The 20,887-nt window shown below is 51.0% G+C and overlaps 1 protein-coding gene across 1 annotated transcript in view; it reads left to right on the forward strand.

Annotated features, from left to right (window-relative positions):
- Positions 1–20,887, forward strand: part of LOC100088048 (histone-arginine methyltransferase CARM1-like) — a 134,668-nt gene that overhangs the window by 90,140 nt on the left and 23,641 nt on the right. The window contains exon 5 of the mRNA XM_029056132.2: positions 3,534–3,644. Within this exon, the coding sequence (XP_028911965.1) occupies positions 3,534–3,644 (111 nt within the window). The remainder of the gene's footprint in view (positions 1–3,533; positions 3,645–20,887) is intronic.

Genomic DNA, 20,887 nt, shown 5'->3' on the forward strand with positions numbered 1-20,887 from the left:
GTAAAGAATCGAGGTGACCCCCCAGATGGGATAACAGATCAGCGGCCGCAGGGATATGCTAGAGGGAAAGATCCTTGCGGGGAGGGACTGGGTATGCCAACTCTACTGGACTCTCCCGACTACCTCGTGCAGTGCTCTGCACGTGGTAGGTGCTCAGTAAATATCACTGATTGATTGGTGGATTACCTAAAGCCTAAAAGAAATTGGGCAGCAGGTCCAGAGGAACCCTTTAGTATCACCTGCCTCTCCTCTGTACACTTTCTTCGTGAGGGGATATCTGGGGAGAGCTCTGAGTGCGTTTGTGTGCAGACCGGTCCTTGCGTAAGCGGAATCTAGTGCTAGGAAGAGCCGGAGAAGGGTTGGGAATATCTAGGAGGGGAAGAGGTATTGCTAATAAGTGGGAGCAAAACCAACGCCGATCTTGTAGGCCTAAAACCTTGCAAAAACACTTGTGGGGCTGTTGGAGGTAACGGGAGGTCTAAACTGGGAGGAGAAAGAAGATGCCCCTGTCAGTTTAGGGTATACTGTTTAAATCCTGCTACGGTTTTTCTTCGAGGAAAAGATTTTATCATCTTTGTGACTCCTGTCATTTAAATTGGACTTCCATTCAGGTATTTCTGAAGCACTTGTCAATATAATGCCTAAACGAAACCTTAGAAACCATGCTTTGCTTTCGACCCCCGAGTTACAGTTTGACAGTTGAGTGGCGTTTCTCTGGAAAGGGTCTAAGAATCTGGCTTTCAGAATCTTGGATCTGGGGTTGATGGAGGGCTTGGAGAAGGCGACAGGAGTTGCATCTTTTCCTACCGTTAGAACTAAATAACCGAATTTCGGGTCACACAGCTCACATCTCCTCTCATATGCAGCCGCGTGTGACCTTGCAATGGGCCACTGCTGAATTCATCTTGGTTTCACGGGGAACATGGTGGAGAGACATTTGTTGATTTTATAGAGCATAATCAGCCTCTCGGAACATCCTGGGGATTGGGTGGCCTTTTTGCTTGGAAATGCTGTTAATCACCCGAACCCATGAGAAGCCGTGTGGGATTATGCAACAGCTGTAGAATTAATATAACCAAACACTGTGAGTGCATTATTAACAGCATGTTCTCTCAGGATAATGGCATTGATTCTGTGTCAGTGCTGATTGCCATTAGACGAAGAACTCTGCAATTTCCTGTTTTGCCCTTCTTTTGTGCCAAACAAGAGTTTTCGCTTTTATACGTTCTTCTTTACATAATTTCCTTCGCACAATTCTCTGCCTCCCTTGCGAAAATGCAAGCTGTTTTTGTTATATTAGTCCGATTAAGGAAAACAGTAGAAATAGATTAAATTACTGAACGACAGGACAGTAGTCGGAGACTGGGAATCATAATGACGGAGAGAGGGAGTGTCGGTTTGGAGGGGGAAAAGGGATGGATTTTCTTTAGTTCTTTTGGAATGCAAGTAAGGTGCCTAGACTTGGGAAAATTCCCCACCTCGAGGGCAACGCCGTGAAGGCAACCCACTCATCCCAAGCCTTCGACAAGACCTGAGGAGAGTTGGAAAGGCGCCCCTCCCTTCACCCCAAATTAGGTATTTTGTACCCGTTCGTTCTCACCTGCGCCTCCCAAGCCCCACCTAAATTGTTCTTCCTCTCACTTTTTGCCCCTGCCCTCGAGGTCTTCTTGGGCGGGGAATGTGCCAAGCCGACTCTTTTGTAGCGTACTCTCCTAGGGGCTTAGTACGGCGCTCTGCCCGCAGTAAGCCCTCGATAAATACCACTGATCACGGCGATGAGGATGATGAAAGTAAAAAGCCGGTACCTTACAGTTACAGCCCCAGAGTCGCCGTGGACCGCAGACGACTCGACGGCATTTCACACTACCTCCCAGTTCTCCTCACTTTGTGGTCGCTCGCTTGGGGAGTGACTGGCCGTGTGAAGGGGACCTTTTGTCATTTTTTAACCGGAAGAATCACAGAGTCAAACCTGTCGTGGGCAGAGAGCTGGAGGGGCTGCATTCTTAGCCACTGCCACGACCCCTACCTAATTTCTCCCCGTCTCCTCTCTCCACCGCCACGACGCTGTCTCTACCTCTGGGTCACTCTGAGGGGCTGGGAGAGCTGCTCCAGCCTGTTTAGGGGAGGCAGGCAGTTGCGATAAGTGGAAGCATGGCCGGAATGGCCGGTCTTGATTCCCCTATTAACACGTTCTGGAGCAAGAGACCTCACCTCCGCGTCCGACAGAGACTCCTTTCCGTCGGCTTTAAAGCAGTCGATCGCCTCGTCCCTTCCTACCTCACCTCACTGCTCTCCTGCTGCAACCCAGCCCGCACGCTTTGCTCCTCTAACACCAACCTACTCACTGAACCGTGATCTCGTCCGTCTCGCGGCCGACTTCTTGCCCACGTGCTGCCTCCGGCCTGGAACGCCCTCCCCCTTCGTATCCGACGGACAATTAGTCTCCCCACCTTCCAAGCCTGACTTGAAGGCACGTCTCCTCCAAGAGGCCTTCCCTGACTCATGTCCTCATTTCCTCTTCTCTCGCTCCCTTCTGCATCACCCTTGTCCTTGGATTAGCTCCCTTTGTTCACCCCTCTCTCAGCCCCACAGCACTTACGTACGTATCCGTAATTTATTTATTTATATCCACGTCTGTCTCCCCCTCTAGACCGTTAGCTTGTTGTGGACAGGGAACGTATCTACCGACTCCGTTATATCGTGCTCTCCCGAGCGCCTAGTGCAGTGCTGTGCACACTGGAAGCGCTCAATAAACGACTGATTGATTGAATGATGGATCTTCTCGGGTACTTACCCCTGCTTTCCGGGCGGACTGCTCCAAACCTAGCAGGCTTGGACATTCGGACATGTTTTTGTCGGGCAATAACTTGGCCGGGGAGGGTGGGGGGGGGCAAGTTGGGAAGGATTGCTCTGGCCCCACAGAGGGGTTGGAGGAGCAGGGAATGTGAATCAATCAATCAGAGGTATTGGTTGAGCGCTGACTGATCCTCTAAACTATAAGCTCCCGTGGGCAGGGATCCTCTAGGTTGTAAACTCGTTATGGGCCGGGAACGTGTCTGCTGATTCTGCCGTATCGTACTCTCCCCAGCGCTGAATACAGTGCTCTGCACACAGTCAGCACTCAACTGACCGGGGTACAACGCACCAGAATCGGTAGATACATCCGGGGCGCCGGCCTGCCAGAAGCCCAGAGATAACCAGTTCTGGCCCAGTGGAGGGGAAAGGTTTTGAACTAGAGGGGAAAGGGGTTCTGAAAGGCATCTGGGCAACCATCAGGATGAACAAGGAAAGAGCAGACAAATGCTGGCTTCCTTGTGGGCGATTCAAACCCCGCTCTAGGATTTTTCTCGGTATCCACGCGGATAGATTTCATCGTACAAGCAGGCGTGTGCTGCCACTTTTCCTCACTGGAAAACGTCTGACGACCCAGAAGTCGAGCCCAGGAGAGAACGTAAGAAACAAATACTCACTCATCCCGGACCCCTTCTCCCCACCGCCCTAAAACACGCCTTTCTCTCTCTCTCTTTTCCAAGATCATCTTGGATGTCGGCTGCGGATCGGGAATTCTGTCCTTTTTTGCCGTGCAGGCCGGAGCCAAGAAAGTCTACGCCGTTGAAGCCAGTGCCGTGGCCCAGTACGCCGAGGTAAAAGCGTTGGTTCTTTCATATTGCGAAAGTTTGTGGTAACAGGGAATTTAAATGATGCTTTTCTCATTATTTAATTTCCCTCTCCCCCACCCCCCAAAGGTGACGAACTTGATTACATTTGCGTTTTCCTTCCTTCGATTTGATTTCGGAACTTTGGCAATAGTAAGTGATCGAGTGATCTTCAAAGTCATCCCGTTTTAGCCAGCCGGGAGTTACCTGGAAGTACTTGTTCACGCTTCGAGGTGCTCGACAGATTTCGGCGTGCGGTATTGGTGGAGGGGGCTCTCCATCTTCAGTATGGTATTATCGCTACTGGCTGGATAATAAATAAAATAATGAGCCCAAGTGAAGCCGAGGATAACTGCGGATTTCAGAAGTAATTTGATGTAATAATAAACCAGTCGAGCTGCAGAGATTGACTGAAGTAAAGCCGGGCAGTGTGCTTGTCACTCACCACCAGAGGAAGTGCATTTTAATTAGGGCCAGGTGACAGGTCATTGCAAGCGTGACAGTTCTCTTCAACCGTTTGTAGATACTTCTTCACTCCTTAGAGAAACATTCTCTTAACCAAAGACAACTGGAGACTTTCAAACCTTGTCTCTTTTTGGCCACCACCACCAACCCAGGTCTCCTGATTCCCAATCCCTTGCTTTTTCCGCTAGACCGTACTGCCTCCCAGCTGAAAAGAAAGAAAGGATCGAAAGGCGCATGGATTCTGATGCGGGGAGGGGTCCGGAACCAGGGAAAGATTTGTCTTTGGATCGATTTGTGACTGGGTTTGATTTGATGCTCTCGGCCCTTATCCTGGCACAACTTTGGGATCTTCTGTAATTTCATTCAATACTTAATGCCTGTAAAGTATTACCTGATACTTGAACGCTCTACTTCGTCAAATTTCTTTTTACCACTGGTATTTATGGGGTGCCTGCTGTGTGCGGGGCGCTGGACTGAGTGCTTGGGAGAGTGCGGCGCGGTGGAGTCGGGAGACATGATCCCTGCCCTCAGGAGCCTTGTGGTCTACAGGAGGAGACGGACGTTAAAATAAAAAAATTACGGGTAGCAGGAATGCGGAGTGTAAGGATATCTACGTAAGTGCTGTGGGGCTGGGGCGAGTATCCAAGTGCTTAGTGAGAAGTAGTGTGGCTTAGTGGATAGAGCCCGGGCTTGGGAGTCAGAGGTCGTGGGTTCTAATCCCGGCTTCGCCACTTGTCAGCTCTGTGACTGTGGGCAAGTCACTTAACTTCTCTGCGCCTCAGTTCCCTCATCTGTAAAATGGGGATTAAGACCGTGAGCCCCGCGTGGGACAACCTGATTACCCGTATCTACCCCAGCCCTCAGAACAGGGCTTGGCACGTAGTGAGCGCTTACCAAATACCATCATCATTATTATCGTTAGTGGGTACAGACCCAACGGCGAGGCAGGAGTGAGGATGAATGGGGTGGGGAGATGAGGGGTTAGTCAAGGAAGGCTTGCTCGGCGGTTATGTGATTAGTAACTAGTTCATTCGTAACTGGTTAAGCCTCACGTGGGACGGACTCTGTCCGACTTTCCTCACGCTCTTTCTCTCTCTCACATTCCCTTCTCTCTTTCTCCATCCCTGCATTGATCCTTGGGGACTTCACTGTGCGTGTGGTCGTCCCTTCCGCTTCTCGCTTTCTTTCACTCCTCAACTCCACCCTACCTCACTACCCCTGCTCCACCACCCCTTGCCCACCCACCAACCTGGACGCGTGCTCGGCACCATCATCATCTCTAGTCCCTGTACAATCCGTACCCTCACCGACTCCGAAATTCATTCTTTCATTCGTTCAGTCGTGTTTCCTGAGCGCTCACTGTGTGCAGAGCACTGTCCCGAGTGCCTGGAGTGTACAGTTCGGCAACAGAGAGAGACGATCCCTACCCGACGATGGGCTCGCAGTCTAGAAGAATTCCTCTGTTAGACCGCAACCTCCTCGCCCGCCTCCTCTCCCACACAGTCCCTCCCCGCAAATCTATCCCGTTCTTCCACCGAAACCTCCTATCTTTTGACCCCCTCCGATTTTCTCCAGGCTCAGAAGCAGCCTAGCTTAGCGGGAAGAGCTCAGGCCCGGAAATCGGAAGGACCCGCGGGCGCTAATCCCGGCCCCCGCCGCTTGTCTGCTGTGTGACCTTGGCCAAGTCATTTAACCTCTCTGTACCTCAGTTACCTCATCTGGAAAATGGGGACTAAGACTGTGAGTCCCTGGTGGGACATAGACTTGTTTCGACTCCAGCATTTAGTACAGTGGCTGCCGCATAGTAAGTGCTTAACAAATGCCATAAAAAAAAAAAACCTAGCCAGCGTGTGGAGGATAAGGAAGGCTGAGTGTGGCCTGCTTGGTGGTTTTCCCCGGTGGCACCCAAGAGTTTCCAAGGAGAGAGCCCCATGGTGCGAGTGGTTTACCTTCTGCTTCATTTATCCGCCACCGCCATACTCCCTATTCTAACCCGTGCGGAAAGGGGAAAAACCTGTAGCGATAACAGGAGAACGTCACCAGGCTGGGTAAAAAGAATTCTCTCTCGGACATTACGAGAACCATCCACCTCGCGCATATTTCAGTGACCCGAGGCCCTGAGCTCGAGGTGGGAAAGGTATTCATTAAGTGCTTACTGTGTGCCAGGCACTGTGCTAAGCACTGGGATAGATGCAAGGCAATCAGATCAGATTCGGTCCTTGGCCCATAGGAGGTTCCTAGTCTGAGAGGTAATCCAAAGATGAGGAAACTGAAACGCAGGGGGATTCGGCCACCTGCCCGTGGTCACACAGCCAGCCAGCGGCTGAGCTGCAGTTAGAAACCACGTCTCCTGACCTCTCCCGAAAAAAGGTGCTTTTCCCACTAGGCCAAGTAGAGAAACGATTTTCAGGTGGGAAAGATAGCTGTTCCTGTGACGCATCAATCAATCAGCTGTCGGAAGCCCTTCAGGCAACGCATAGTGAGTTGGGAGGTTTTGGTTCGATGAGACCCTCACCACTTGGAAGCCAGGTTGACTCCACTTGCTCTTGGCGAGGAATTTGAGCAGAAAGTGTGCACTGTGCTGAGCAGCTGCAGTTGATTTGTGCCCCTTCCCTTCTCTCCATCCTTTCCCCACAACGTGGTGGATCCAGACTAATAGAAGAGGGGAGGAGCAGCTTGTCCCAGAGGGATTTCTGTAGTCGTCTTCTAGAGCTGGAGGATTTGAAGCGACTCCGTTGGCCTGTAGTGAACCAGGTGCTTCCCAGGTGGCCGGAGCAAGTGGTTTCCATGGGCAGAAGAAGCAGACGAAGCGGAGGGAAGCATTCTGACACGACTAGGGTCTCCCAAACGATTCCCGTGTTTTCCGGAGCGGGGCTCTGTCCTTGCCATCACCCAAAGCCTCAAAAAGTGATGTCTGTCAGTTGGTAAAGGGAGTTTGCGAAGCTATGCAAATATGCCCCCGTGGTCCAAGACTAACAGATTGCAAATGCGTTCTGGCTCCGCACTTGATTTCACATCCATGAGAATCGTTCTCCGTGAGGCACACTCTGAGTGTCTTCACTGCATGCACTGCGTGAGTTCATTTGGCCTGGTGAGAAGGCGACGAGACATCTCAGTTTAGACAGGACAGTCCCCAGGTTTCAGGATATGTCCGGCCTCCCATTTTAGGTTCTTTGGGACACAGGCGTGTCCCGAAAAGCCCAAGGCAGGAAAACGAAAAAAGACCCCAAAACCAAGAGGGGTCACGTAAGCGAGATGTTAGCACCCAAACCTCTTGCTCCCTATAGAAGGGGGAAGGAGGCGTGGGAAAGGGGAAAAAGAAGGGAGGGAGGGGAGGCTTGGAAGCCACTGTGCGGCGGGTCCCCCGTCATGCCCAGGGAGCCCCACCGGGAGATATTGCCTCCACTGGCCCTGCTGTGTTGAGGGGGGTGAAGACTTTGCCCCTGCTGAAGTCCAGCGGGCAGTAGTAGTACATACTATTCCAGCTGTGGCGACGACAGATCCTTCTTCAACCAGAACCCAGTGGTGGGTCGACCGCTGACCGCTGCAGGAGGGGCTCCCAAAGCACCCGTCCCCTTCTCTTTACTTCTCCCTCAGCTCTTCCTCCCCCTTTTCCCTGCCCTTTCCCTTCTACTTTCTCCCCGCTCTGTTTTTTTTTCCTTGACTCTTTGCCCCCCCCCCCCCCCACTCCGTCTTTTGGCCCCACTTAAGAGCCAGATCTCTGGTCAGCGCACCCTACCTCCCTCTCGTCGTTTCCTCCCCGCCCCCGGCCGCCTTCTTCATCCCTTCCTTTCTCTGTTCGCATCTCCTCCAAGAGGCCTTCCTCGACTAAGCCCTCATCTCCCCCACTCCCTCTCCCTTCTCTGTTGCCTCCGCGCTTGGATCGGGGTCCCCTTTAAACACTTGATATTCACCCCACCCGCAGCCCCTATGCGCACACTTGAAATATATTTTAATGCCTGTCTCCCCATCTAGAGCTCCTCGTGGGCAGGGAACCTGTCCACCAGCCCTGTTGTATTCTCCCAAGCGCTTAGTACAGTGCTCTGCACGTAGTAAGTGTTGGACAGATACCACTGATTGATTGTTCTCTTTCCTCCTCTCTGACTTTTTCCCTTTTCTCTTGCTGGCTTTCTTTGTCTGACCCTCGCTCTCTTTGTGTTTTTCCCTCTCTCTTTCTTTCTAGGTATTTTCTTCTCTCCGTCCCATCTCCCTCTGGCTCTCGGTTTTTCTGTTTTCCCTATGCCTGTGACCCCCATCCCTGCCCCAGTTTGAGTTCCAAAAAATCTGAGGGCCTGCCTCGTGATAGGAGGAGTGGCCCAGCTAGGAAGGAGAGGCTTTGACACTGGTAAATGTGGGCCAGTGCAGGTTTTAGATTGGCGAAGTATTAGCTGATCCGAAAGTATTTCGAATCCACACCTTGGCAGATCAGATGGAAGCACCAGACTTGAGCTGTCGTCACAGTCTTTCCTGGGGCCTCCTGGGGCAGCATGGTGTATTGGCTAGAGCGAGGGTGTGGGAGTCAGAAGGTCATGGGTTCTAATCCCGGCTCCACCGCTTGCCTGCTGCGTGACCTTGGGCAAGTCACTTGACTTCTCCGTGCCTCGGTTCCGCCATCTGTACACTGGGGATGGAGACCGTGAGCCCCACGGGACGGGGACTGTCTCCGATCTAGTTAGCTTGTCTCTGCCCCAGTGCTCAGTACAGTGCCTGGCACATAGTGAGCACTGAACGAGTACCGCAATTGTGGTGATGATGATGATCATTATTATTATCTGGATTGTTAATCCTAGGATTCTGACCGGGCGCTCAGTCCCTCTGCACTGAGCGATTCTCTTGGAACGAGCGACGTAAACCTGTGGCTCCCGTCGAATGTGGCTCTGTGCTGTTTGAGTGTAGCCCAGTGAGAGTAATAGCACGGAAATCTTTTTCTGCTGAAATTAGACTGATAGCACTTCAGAGTCGCTCACGCTGTCTCTTCAAGCACCCGGTTAGCACCGATGTAGACAGGCTATTATGGCTGGATGGACTGTTAGTCTGACCCAGGAATGGCATTTCTCAGTATGCGCTATGGCGTGCTTCTTTAACCGTTTCATTATTTTATAAATGAATGTTTCATTTTTGACATTTAGCGTTTCCCCAGAGGCTTCATTAAATTATTCCAAAAGTTAACTTGCCTTGAGAAAGAAAATGAGCAAATTTAACCGGCATCCCTTGTCCTCTGATTTGAATAATCTTTCCCTGATGCTGTTGATCCTTTACTTAAATTAATCAGAACCTCACTGAATCACAATGAGTTTATTATCGGTTTCTGCTGTTCCTCTGTTAGCATCGCCTCGAAACTGAAAACATCAACCTTGTTAACAACTCTAGCCTCTGACCCTTTTGGGCACCTTTACCGTACACCAGAGCAAGGTCTTTCCAAGCTCAAAAAGGACCGCACCGTGAGTCTCCTCTACACTTGGAAATATATGCCTGCATCGTGTACCTCAGTAGAAAGTAAAATGGCAGCGTTTCTCTTACAATTAAAAAAAAAAAAAAAGACTTTTTTTCTTCAGTCAGTCGCTCGATCGATCCCGGCCCTGCCACTTGTCAGCTGTGTGACTGTGGGCAAGTCACTTCACTTCTCTGTGCCTCAGTTACCTCATCTGTAAAATGGGGATTAAGACCGTGAGCCCCACGTGGGACAACCTAACATTATTGTGGACAAATACCAACGTTATTATATTACGGCCTTCTTGATGGTCTAGGCACTTGCCCTTTCATCCATTCAGTGGTATTTATTGAGCGCTTGCTATGTGCAGAGCACTGTACTAAGCGCTTGGAATGGACAGATCGGCAACAGAGAGACACAGCCCCTGCCCAGGGACGGGTTTACAGTCTAAATCTAATCTAATCTAGCCCTTTCCCCACCTGGTCTCCCTACTACCTTCCCGGCCTCCACTCTCTCCCCTGTCCAGTCCGTGTACTTCGCTCTGCTGCCTGGATCTCTCTTTTTTTCGTGCTATTTGTTAAGTGCTCTGCCGAGCGCCGTTCGAAGCTCTGGGGTGGCTACGGATAGATCAGTTTGGACGTGCTCCCTCTCCCGCGTGGGGTTCACAGTTTAAGTTGGAAGGAGGGGGATTGAATCCCCATTTGCACAGGTGAGGCAGCTGAGGCACAGAGAAGGTAAGTGACTTGCCTACGGTCACACGACAGGCTATCGCCAAAGCCGGGATTAGAATCCAGGTCTTCTGGCTCCCGGGCCCATACTCCTTCCACTAGGCCACGCTGCTTCGCCAGCGTGGTTCTCCGGAAGCCTTTCTTCTGAAAGGTTGTCCTGGGCACCTCTCCACGCTCCTCAGAAGCCTCCAGTAGTTACCCATTTCCCTCTTCGTCCAACAGAAACTCCTTCTTTAAGACGCTCGATCAATTCTCTCCCCGCTACCTATCCACTCTCTTCTCACACTACACCCCAGCTCACCCCCTTAATTCCTCTCAAGCTTAAACTAGTCCCTCGTTCTGATCTCTCCCGCCTCCGACCTCTTGTTCACACCCTGCCCCGGGTCTGAAAGTCCCTCCCGCTTCAAATTAGTCAGACCGCAGCTCTCCCCGTCTTCAAAACCATTCCGAATTCTCATCTCCTGCCGGAAGCCTTCCCCACTCATTTCCCTTTTCCCCAGTTGAAACCCCCCGCCCCCCCCCCCCAGCTATCATTTTAGCGCTCCTGCACCAACTTACGTGCCTATGTACCTATAACCCCTCATAAGCAGCGTGGCTCGGTGGAAAGAGCCCGGGCTTGGGAGTCGGAGGTCGTGGGTTCGAATCCCTGCCCTGCCACTTGTCAGCTGTGTGACCGTGGGCAAGTCACTTAACTTCTCTGTTGCCTCAGTTCCCTCATCTGTAAAATGGGGATTAAGACCGTGAGCCTCACGAGGGACAACCTGATTCCCCTGTATCTACCCCAGCGCTTAGAACGGCGCTCTGCACGTGGTAAGCGCTTAACGAATACCAACGTGATTATATACGTACCCACTGCTTGCTCTTCTTTGTCATTTCAGTAGCTGTCTCCCGCACTAATCCAGACTCCCTCCACTCGACGCTGGTGGTGTTCTTATTTATAAGGAGATGCAACATAGAGTAATAATAGTGATGATGGTATCTGTTAAGCGCTTACTGTGTGCCAAGCGCTGCTCTAAGCGTCGGGGTAGATGCAAGGTAGTCCCACGTGGGGCCTCACGGTCTTCATCCCCATTGTACAGATGAGGTCACTGAGGCCCAGGGAAGGGAAGTGTCACTTGCCCGAAGTCACACAGCTGATAAGCGGCCGAGCCGGGATTAGAACCCGCGACCTCCGACTCCCAAACCCGTGCTCTTTCCACTGAGCCGCGCTGCTTCTCCGACATATATCACAGCAAGACGTATTCCAGTCGTATAAGAGTGAAAATGGCATCCTTGCAGGGTCAAACGTAGTGGGTTCACGGTTCCTCACGTGCCTCTCCGGCATCCCAAGCTTCCGTCTGCGACTTCTGTGATCGCACTCGCTCTCTGTCCCACGCGGGAGCTCACAGTTGATCTTCTCCTTCGTTTACAGGTGAGGAAACTGCGGCCCAGAGAGGTTCAGCGTCTTGCTCCGCATCACGCAGGCAGGCCAGCGGCCGAGGTGGTATTCTCATTCAGGCCTCCTCACTGCAAGTCCCCAGCTCTTTCCACTAGACGACACTGGGCAAACCACTAAGGCACGGAGGACAAATGCGGCCTAGTAGAAAGAGCATGGGCCTGGGAGGCACGGGAGCTGGGTTCTAATCCCAGCTCTGCTGCCTGTCTGCTGTGTGACCTTGGGCAAGCCCCTTAACTGTGCCTCAGTTTCCTCATCTGTAAAATGGGGATGAGCTACCTGTTAGACTGTGAGCTCCGGGTGGGACCTGATTATCTTGTATCTACCCCATCGCTTAGCGCGGGGCTTGGCACGTTAGCCAACCGGAATACCCCATTCGTTATCATCATTATTGTTGTTATTGTTAAGCACAGCCTCACATTCGGAGGCTTGCAGAACAGCGTGGCTCGGTGGAAGGAGCCCGGGCTTGGGAGTCGGAGGTCGTGGGTCCGAATCCCGGCTCGGCCGCTTGTCAGCTGTGTGACTGTGGGCGAGGCGCTTCGCCTCTCTGCGCCTCAGTTACCTCATCTGTAAAATGGGGATTAAGACCGTGAGCCCCACGTGGGACAGCCCGATTCCCCTGCGTCCACCCCAGCGCTTAGAACGGTGCTCGGCACGTAGCAAGCGCTTAACAGATACCGACATCATTATTATTATCATTAGATATATGAAATGTGCTTACCGAATAAGATGCATGGAGGTGTTCCAAAGAAAAATGAAGGAAAAAGCACTCTGCCAATTCCCTAAATTTCCCGAGGGAATTTAATTTTAAAAAAAAACACCACCACAAAAACATTACCTGAGTGCTTTGCAGCATCAAAATGAGAACTACTTCTATTTGTTCCGCTTCTGGATAACACCTTTTTTTTCCCCTTTGGGTTCTCTCCCCGTTAATGCCTTGTGAAGCAGCTGTCCAGACGACTTGGTCGTCTCCCTGGAGATTGGTAGCATTGGGCTGTAAGATGCAGGAAGAATTTTGAATCACTTTCTTTTTCCTGAAAAAGTAAAGTTTATAATCCAGTACAGTAAGTAATGTGTGTTGTGGTAGAACGATTAATAACATCTTGGATTCATTTCAAATCCTACAGCTGGAATCTCAGTAAGCCATCTCATCCAACCCTCTGTCTCTGAGCAGGTGAATGACTAAACCATCCAGGGAAGATGATTTTCTGTTACGTTTTTAACTGTCTCCAGTGAAGGAGACTCCACGGCATTCTTCAGAAGTTGATTTTTCTAGTTTCTCAACCTGGAAATCAGTAATCTCTTCTTTCTGCCCAACCGACCTCTCTACCGTTGCAATTTAATCCTATACCCTCGGGTTTGGATCTCTCTGAGCATGGGGAGCAACTGGCCAGAATGTTTAACTCTTCTTAACCCTGACCTCGCACGTAGTTGAAGACGATGTCTTCTCATTCTCTTCTCCGAGCAAATCGCCCCGATTCGATTTACCTTTCTTCGTAAGATTTGATTTCCATCCCTTTAATCGCCATCATCTTCCCTCTCTCTGGGGCCCAGAACCTTGACATTATCCATGACTCCTCCCAAACTTTCAACCCTTATATGCAGTGGGTTGCCAAGTTTTGGCACTTATTTTTCTCCATGACATTTCCAGAACCTGCCTCTGCCTCTTCACCCAAATGTCAACCATGCTGACCAAGTCTGTATCACATCCTGCCTCGACGACCGCATCGGCCTCCTCGCGAACGCCCCCCCCCCCCCCCCCCGGTCTCCTGGCTCTACTCTAAAATGCCGGATCGTTTTTTCTAAAATGCCGTTCATTCGTTCATTCGTGTTTATTCTGTGCGTGTCTCCCATTCCTCAGAAAACTCAAATATTTACCTATTCCTCTTGGCAGTAAGCGGACCCTCCCGACCACCATCGTTTCTTGTACTGTCTCCTACTTATCCCCTTTCTTCCCCTCTACACTATTTCACTCTCTTGGCTCCTGTCAAGCTAACTTACTCACCGTGCCTCGTTCTCGTCTCTCCCACGTACTTCCTCTCGCTCAAACTCTCCCTCTTGTCTGGAACTCCCTGCCCCCTCCAAATTCAGCGGAGTACGGCTCTCCCCATTTCCAAAGCTCTTCTAAAAGTACGCTGTGGAGGAGACCGATAGGCCCTTCGTAAACCTTTCCGCGGACCCGATTTCTTCAGTAGTCGTCAGAGACCTGATCCGTCGATGGGGTCAGGTGTCTGTATAAGTTCTGTGGACACCGAATAGCTCCCCGTAGTCCTGCTTTATTGGACATCCAGAAAAGCCCACACCTGCCGTGCCTCACTGTGGTCTGAAGCTACACTGAAATTCTGGGAAGACCAGGTTAACGGTGGCCTTCATGAGTTGATCGGAGAGGACTCTTGCCAGCAGGAGACAAGAAGGGATTTCCCACCGGAGTCAGCTCTGACCCCTTTCTTCTTGAAGAGGGAGACGTCCTTGACGTCCCGGGGCATTTCCTCAGTGTTCCCTACGTTGCTGACAAGTCCGTGAAGGCATTTTTTTTTTTTTTCATTAATAGTATCGGTTAAGCGCTGCCCGTGTGCCAGATACCGTCCTGAGCCCGCCGGGGTGGATATAAGCTAATGAGGTTGGACAGTCCACGTCCTACGTGGGGCTCACCGTCTTATCCCCGTTTTGCGGAGGAGGGAACTGAGGCACAGAGAAGTTAAATGACTTGCCCCGGGTCACCCAGAAGACGAATGTGGCGAAGCTGCGATTAGAACCCAGGTCTTTCCGACTCCAAGGCCAGTGCTCTTTCCACTAGAATCCCGGGGCCTGGGTTCTAATCCCGGCTCTTCCAGCTGCCTTCTGTGTGACCTCGGGTAAGTCACTGAACTTCTCTGTGCCTCATTTGCCTCATCTGTAAAATGGGGATGGAATTCTTGCTCTCCCTTCTACCTGGAATGGGAGCCCCACGTGGGACCGGGACTGCGCCTCACCTGATTGGCTTGTATCTGCCCCAGCACTTAGAACAGTGCTTGACACATAGTAGGCATTTAACGAATGCCAATTTGTGTTTTGTTTTTTTTTTAAAAAAAAAAAAAAGGCCGCGCTGCTTCTCCCTTCCATTTCCCTCCCTGCTTGTATGTCTGAGCCAGTACGCCCGCGGATCCTGAAGTCTTCCCATTCTCCCTAGCTCTGACTGCAGTAGAAACTTCACTAAGTCTTGGAATGAGAACCAGCCCTTCACATTCGAATCATTCTTGGTAGGAGCGTTAAGGACTCAGCCTTAGCCAGCCTGGGGCCCGAAAGAGTCGGTGCCCGACAGTCACCCAGGGAGTAATTTACCCAGAGAGAGCGGCCCATTGTCTCCCAAGTTCGGAGTTGTTTCCAAACGTCAAATATGCTCTGCGTATTACCGCAGTACCTGACTGTTTGAGGAAGTGGCTGTTTAACTTGGATTTGCATATGTGAAAGGAAATATTATTTACAAATACAAGCGGAGAGAGGATGAATGCCAGTAAGAGGGAAGGGGGCCTGAGTGAACACTGCTTGTTCTGTTTCTAAAAACATCATCTGCTTGCCGTTTGTGAGACAGAAATTTTTACCCTGTGAAGTTCAGGGCAGTGACTTCTGGTGGAATGATTATGGAGCATTAATGAAATGAAACCCTGTTGTTTCACCTGCCATTTAGAATGTTTTGGCCCAACGGCCTGCGTAGCAAGTTGTTGGAGTTTTATTTTTTCCGTCAAGTCAGAGGAAATGCATGCGCTGTGGGGTCTTTGCAGAGGATGTTGTCATTCTGCGGCTGAAGGGGGAAAAATGTAAAACCCCGCTTGCAGCTGCAGATGTTTCAGTGCTCTGAAGCAGAATGAACTGTGAGCGTATGCAAAGCCCGAAGATGAATGTCGAAATCCTGCCTTCCACAGTAGCGGTGAACCTTGCTTTGAAAAGTCACTTGAGTGTGAATTTTTGAGAGGTGATCAGGAGAGTGAGGGCAGAGCTGTTCCGGAGTACAGGCAAAGACCTTTTGACTCCGTCAACCCCCTCGGCAGCCTGGTTTTAGATTTAAGGGATTGAGGGCAAGAAAGAAATTCTCTGTGCCATTTTCAGGTGGGAATTTCTTCGGGTCACGAAACGCGCATCTGTTCAGCCGTGCCCAGGTCACGTTAGCTGCCTTGAGAGTCCTGCCTCGAGAGCCGTGTCATCGGCCTTAAGACCGTCGAGCGGGAAGGGCTCCGATCCCTCCTGCCTCGAAAATGCCAGAAGGGGAAACTGGGGCGTGGGTATCTCTGCCCCAAGGCTGGGCCCACCCAGGGAAAGGAAACAGAGTTGAGGCAATTATTCAAAACATTCCAGAAAAAAAAAAAAACCCATCCTACTGCTGAGGAAAAAGAGGGAGTTTTGAATGATCCGCAGTGGCTGTCTACGCTGCTCAGATTCTTCAGGTAATTCCTCAGCTCTCCCTCTCTGAGGCTGTTGTTGTTGTTATTGTTATGAATTGCACCTTCCTTCCTTCCTTCATTCATTCATTCATTCATTCAATCGTGCTGCTGGTAGTGATGATGATCTCTTCACGCTCTGACCGGGTAAAGAGGAGAATGACTTGGTTACGGGCCTTCATAAACGCAAAGTCAGTTCGTGAACGGCCTTCCTCCTTCTTTCTCCAGAGGAGCCGGACCCCCTTCCCTCTATTTTCCATCCAGTCGGTCATCCTCTTTGGTCCTCTCCGAATGTCCTCTCCAGATTGTTGGACCAGAGCTGCATCCGAGGCCCAGGGGAAGGTCTGGTCCGGTCGAGATGACATCTCCGTTTTACATAGGGAAAACTGAAACAGAGAGGTGAGGTGAACTCCCGGATGACCCGGCCATTTCCTCCTTCCTCAGTAGCGCATGGATGACTCCATTGAGGAAACAGAGAGAGAATAAATACAGCCGTGGAAACGTTACCGTTACTGGGCAGGCAGAGCAAAGACAGAGACGTTTGGATTTCCCCAGAAAGAAGGTGCTATCCTTATCGTCACAATCATCGACAACAGCGTTTATTGAGCGTCTGCTGGGGGCAGAGTGTTGTACTGCACTAGTGCCCGGGAACGCCCAATAAAAGTAGAAAACACAGTTCCTGCCCCCGAGGAGCCTACGATCTGAAAGGGGAGACGAGCAAACACCAGTTGCAACCATCCGTGAGGTAGACGAGTAACAGCATAGAGACAGGGGACAGAAGGTAAATGAGTAAATGAATAAGCTCATTACGGGCAGCGACTGTGTCTGCCAACTCCGTTACATTGTATACTCTCCCAAGTGCTTAGAAGAGCGCTCTGCACACAGTAAGTGCTCAATAAATATGATTGATCGATTGAAATAACTGGTTTCTGTCCAACTGGGTGTCTCCTGAACCCAGGGTGATGTGTCAACATGTATTTCAAGTCTTGACATCTTGCAAGAGAGGAAGAGCTGAGGACAGAGAAGTAGTTAAAAGTAACCAGACTATTTTCAGGCGGTCTATAGTGGTTTTTCCAAGGGACCCACCTCCCCATCTGTTATCCATTGATAGCTAATACACTTCCCCTTCCCACCAGGATTTTCTTCACAGTATTGGCAGTCGCTGATGTTTCCACCCACGACAGCAGTTAGCTGACCTTGTGGGGAGGGAGGATTTTAGAACCATTTTATCCTCTCAAGAAATCACAGAAGAGAAGCAAAATTAAATTCTGGGGATGATTCCATAGAGAGTTACATTCGGTCGCTGCTCTTGCGGCGTAACTGGCTTTCTGGTCACCTTCATTTGCACACAGTGTTTTTGTTTTGTTTTGTGTTTTGTCCGTGTAGAGCAGAGTTAGATCGAAAAAGCATGCTCCCACGATCATTATTTCGTTATCTGGAAATCACCAAACACCGCCTTACCTTGGGGGAGTCTTTCTTAGAAACGTCTTCTAATGTTTTGGCCTACACCCCAAATTCAAAATGCTCAGATCCCCAAATGATCCAGGTACCTTTGAAACCCTGAGACCGCCAGGTTCAGGACCATCAGTAAAAACCCATTCTCATGAAGACGGATGCAACTCGGCACTTTCAGGGTTTATTCTTTTCTTCTGGAAAATCGGAAATCCAGAAAGCGCTTGTCCTTCCTTCTCTTCCGGCCCCGGGTGTAAAGAGTTTAACTGATCGAGTGTCACCCACCTCCACAGTGCCAGTGCCACTGATTTACTGTAGCACAAAGTGGAATGAATGGAATTTGCGGTGGGTTGGGTGGAACAGTATTCATAGAGTACCTTTTCTCTTTTCTTTTTCCTTTTTTAACGGTATCTGTTAAGTGCTTCCTATATGCCGGATACTGTGTTAAGTGCTGGGGTAGATACAAGCCAATCTGGTTGGACACAGTCCCCAGTCAGTCCCATGGGGGGCTCACAGTCGTAACCCCCCCTTTAACGGGGGAGGTGACTGAGGCACAGAGAAGTTAAGTGACCTGCCCGAAGTCACACAGCGGAAAAGGGGCAGAGCTGGGATTAGAGTCCCGGTCCTCTCACTCCCAGGGCCGGGCTCTTTCCACCGGACCACACTGCTCCCGCTGGATTGTTCGTAATCCTGGCGGCCCCGGGGGTGAGGGAGGAGTACTTTCAGATGAGGTTTCATATTCTGGGACGGTGATGCTTGCATCAGTTTGCCTCTAGGGCCAAATGGCACGTAATTAAGGTGGCACCGTTCTGAGCAAATGTCTCTACTAAGAATAATAATAATGTTGGTATTTGTTAAGCGCTTACCATGCGCAGAGCGCTGTTCTAAGCGCTGGGGGAGATACGGGGTCATCAGGTTGTCCCACGTGAGGCTCCCAGTCTTAATCCCCATTTGACAGATGAGGTAACTGAGGCACCGAGAAGTGAAGTGACTCGCCCGCGGTCACACCGCTGACAAGTGGCAGAGCCTGGACCCGAACCCGTGACCTCTGACTCCCAAGCCCGGGCCCTTTCCACTGAGCCACGCTGCTTCAACTCACTGGGTACGGCGAGTAGCGGGGGGCGGGCATGGGGTTCCGTCGAAGGGCTTCGCTCTGATATTTCGGCTGTACGACTTGAGTCGCGTCGATCAGAGGTATTTCTCCCACCCCTGCTGTGTGCAGAGCACTGTACTAAGCACTTGGGAGAGTACATTACAGCCGAGTCGGAGGAAGTGGTCCCCGCCCACGAGGAGCGTCAAGTCTAGAGGAGGAGATGCGTGTCGGTAAGTAGGCGAGATTCCAAAGTCAAAGGAGTGAAGCAGCGTGGCCTGGCGGAAAGAGCACGGGCCCCGGGCGGCAGGGGATCTGTGGTGCGTTCATCGGCTCGGCTACTTGCCTGCCGAGTGGCCTTGGGCAGGTCACTCGACTTCTCCGGGCCTCCGTTTCCTCATCTGTAAAATGGGGACTAAATGATGATAATAATGACGACGGCATTCGTTCAGCGCTTACTATGTGCCGAGCGCCGTTCTGAGCGCTGGGGTAGATACGAGGTAATCGGGTTGTCCCAGATGGGGCTCACCGTCTCAATCCCCATTTAACAGATGAGGTAACTGAGGCCCAGAGAAGTGACGTGACTTGGCCAAAGTCGCACCGCTGACAAGCCGTGGAGGAGGGAGGAGAAGCCACGACCTCTGACTCCCGGGCCCGGGCTCTTCCGCTAAGCCACGCTGCCTTTCCTGCTCTCCCTCCTTCTTAGACCGCGAGCCTGGCGAGGGACAAGGACAGGGTCCGACGCGGCTTATATCTACCCCGGTGCTTGGCATGGCGCTTGACGCATAGTAGGTACTGAAATGCCACCGTTATCGTTATTAAAGCCATCTGAATATCTTCTGGGGCCTGATGGAAGTGACACTGCCTCCTCTCAGTTAGTATAAACCCATGGCCCGAACGATCAGGGTGACCGTTTGGCCTGCTGTGGACCAAACGGTCTATTTTTCAGATGGTCTGGCCTCTGTTCAGTTCCGTCACGGCACCGGACGCCTTTATGTCCGGTGATTTCATTTTAAGGACCCAAGCTACCCACCGCCTCAGCTTCTGCTGACGAGTCCCACGGCTCAGAAGCCAAACACCCATTTTTATCGGGATCTGCGGGGGGGGGGGGGGGGGGGAAGCAGCGACTCCGGCAGAGCGGTGGCGACACGCTCAGCGACTACATATGTTTTGCAGATTTCGGCAGAGACCCTTTCCGTGCGTTTCCTCAAGACGCCCGTATGCAGTGGGGCGTTTCGCTTGGGCTTCGTTGAGACAGAGAGCAGTTGTCTCCCGATCGGTTTCGAAACACAAAATTTATCAGCGACTCCAGGAATGGAGAGGCGCCCGAGCCCTAGTTGTCCCTACAAGATAAATGCACCCTGATTTTTATGTTTTGCTATCTAATAGATATCGTTCATTTAAAGAAGAAACACTGGAAGCGTGAGCCGCACGACATCACACGGCATTCGGAAGATTAGAAAGCTCCCGGAAGATGGGGGTCGTATCTACTAACTCTGTTGTACTCTCCGAGCACTCAGTACGTACGGTGCTCTGTCTGAAGTGGAGAAATGGCCAAGAATTGATAGGCTGTGAAGTTCCATAGCAGCGTGGCCTAGTAGAAAGCGCCTGTAACTGGGAACGAGGGCGTCCCGATTCTAGACCCGGCTCTGCTACTTGCCGGCTCTGGGACTTTGGGCAAATCACTTCATTTCTCTGGGCCTCAGTTTCCTCCTCTGTGAAACAGGGATAAAATACCTGTCCTCCCGCCCTCTGGGACCACCGAGTAGGGAAGCGCTTAGCACACACAACAAGCCCTTAATGAATGCCTTCGTTAGTTTTCAATACAGACACAGGGAAAGGTCTTACATTTCAAAAGGAGAAAGGAACTACAGACTTGCGACTTGGAGGATGCCTGTGGTCTAGGGAATGTCTTCTAGGGATTATGGCAGACATTCTGGCTGACATGATACAACACTGATAAATACATGAGTGGAAGAAAAAAATGTGTAGAAATGTTGGCACTAGTTGGATCCTTATCGAACTACTTCTTTCCAATTCCAGGCTCCGCAGTACATGAGAAATGTCAAGAAATCAGATAGGATACAGTGGACGACATGAAAAGTTATTTAATAGTGGGAAAATTGAAACTGTAAAGAAGCTTGAACGAAGTTGAGAAAGTTCATCTGGAAAGCAAAATTCTGTGAAAAGCCTTATTTATTGTCTTTAAATGTGG

This window comes from Ornithorhynchus anatinus, chromosome X5, assembly GCF_004115215.2.
Source record: "Ornithorhynchus anatinus isolate Pmale09 chromosome X5, mOrnAna1.pri.v4, whole genome shotgun sequence".
Taxonomy (NCBI): domain Eukaryota; kingdom Metazoa; phylum Chordata; class Mammalia; order Monotremata; family Ornithorhynchidae; genus Ornithorhynchus; species Ornithorhynchus anatinus.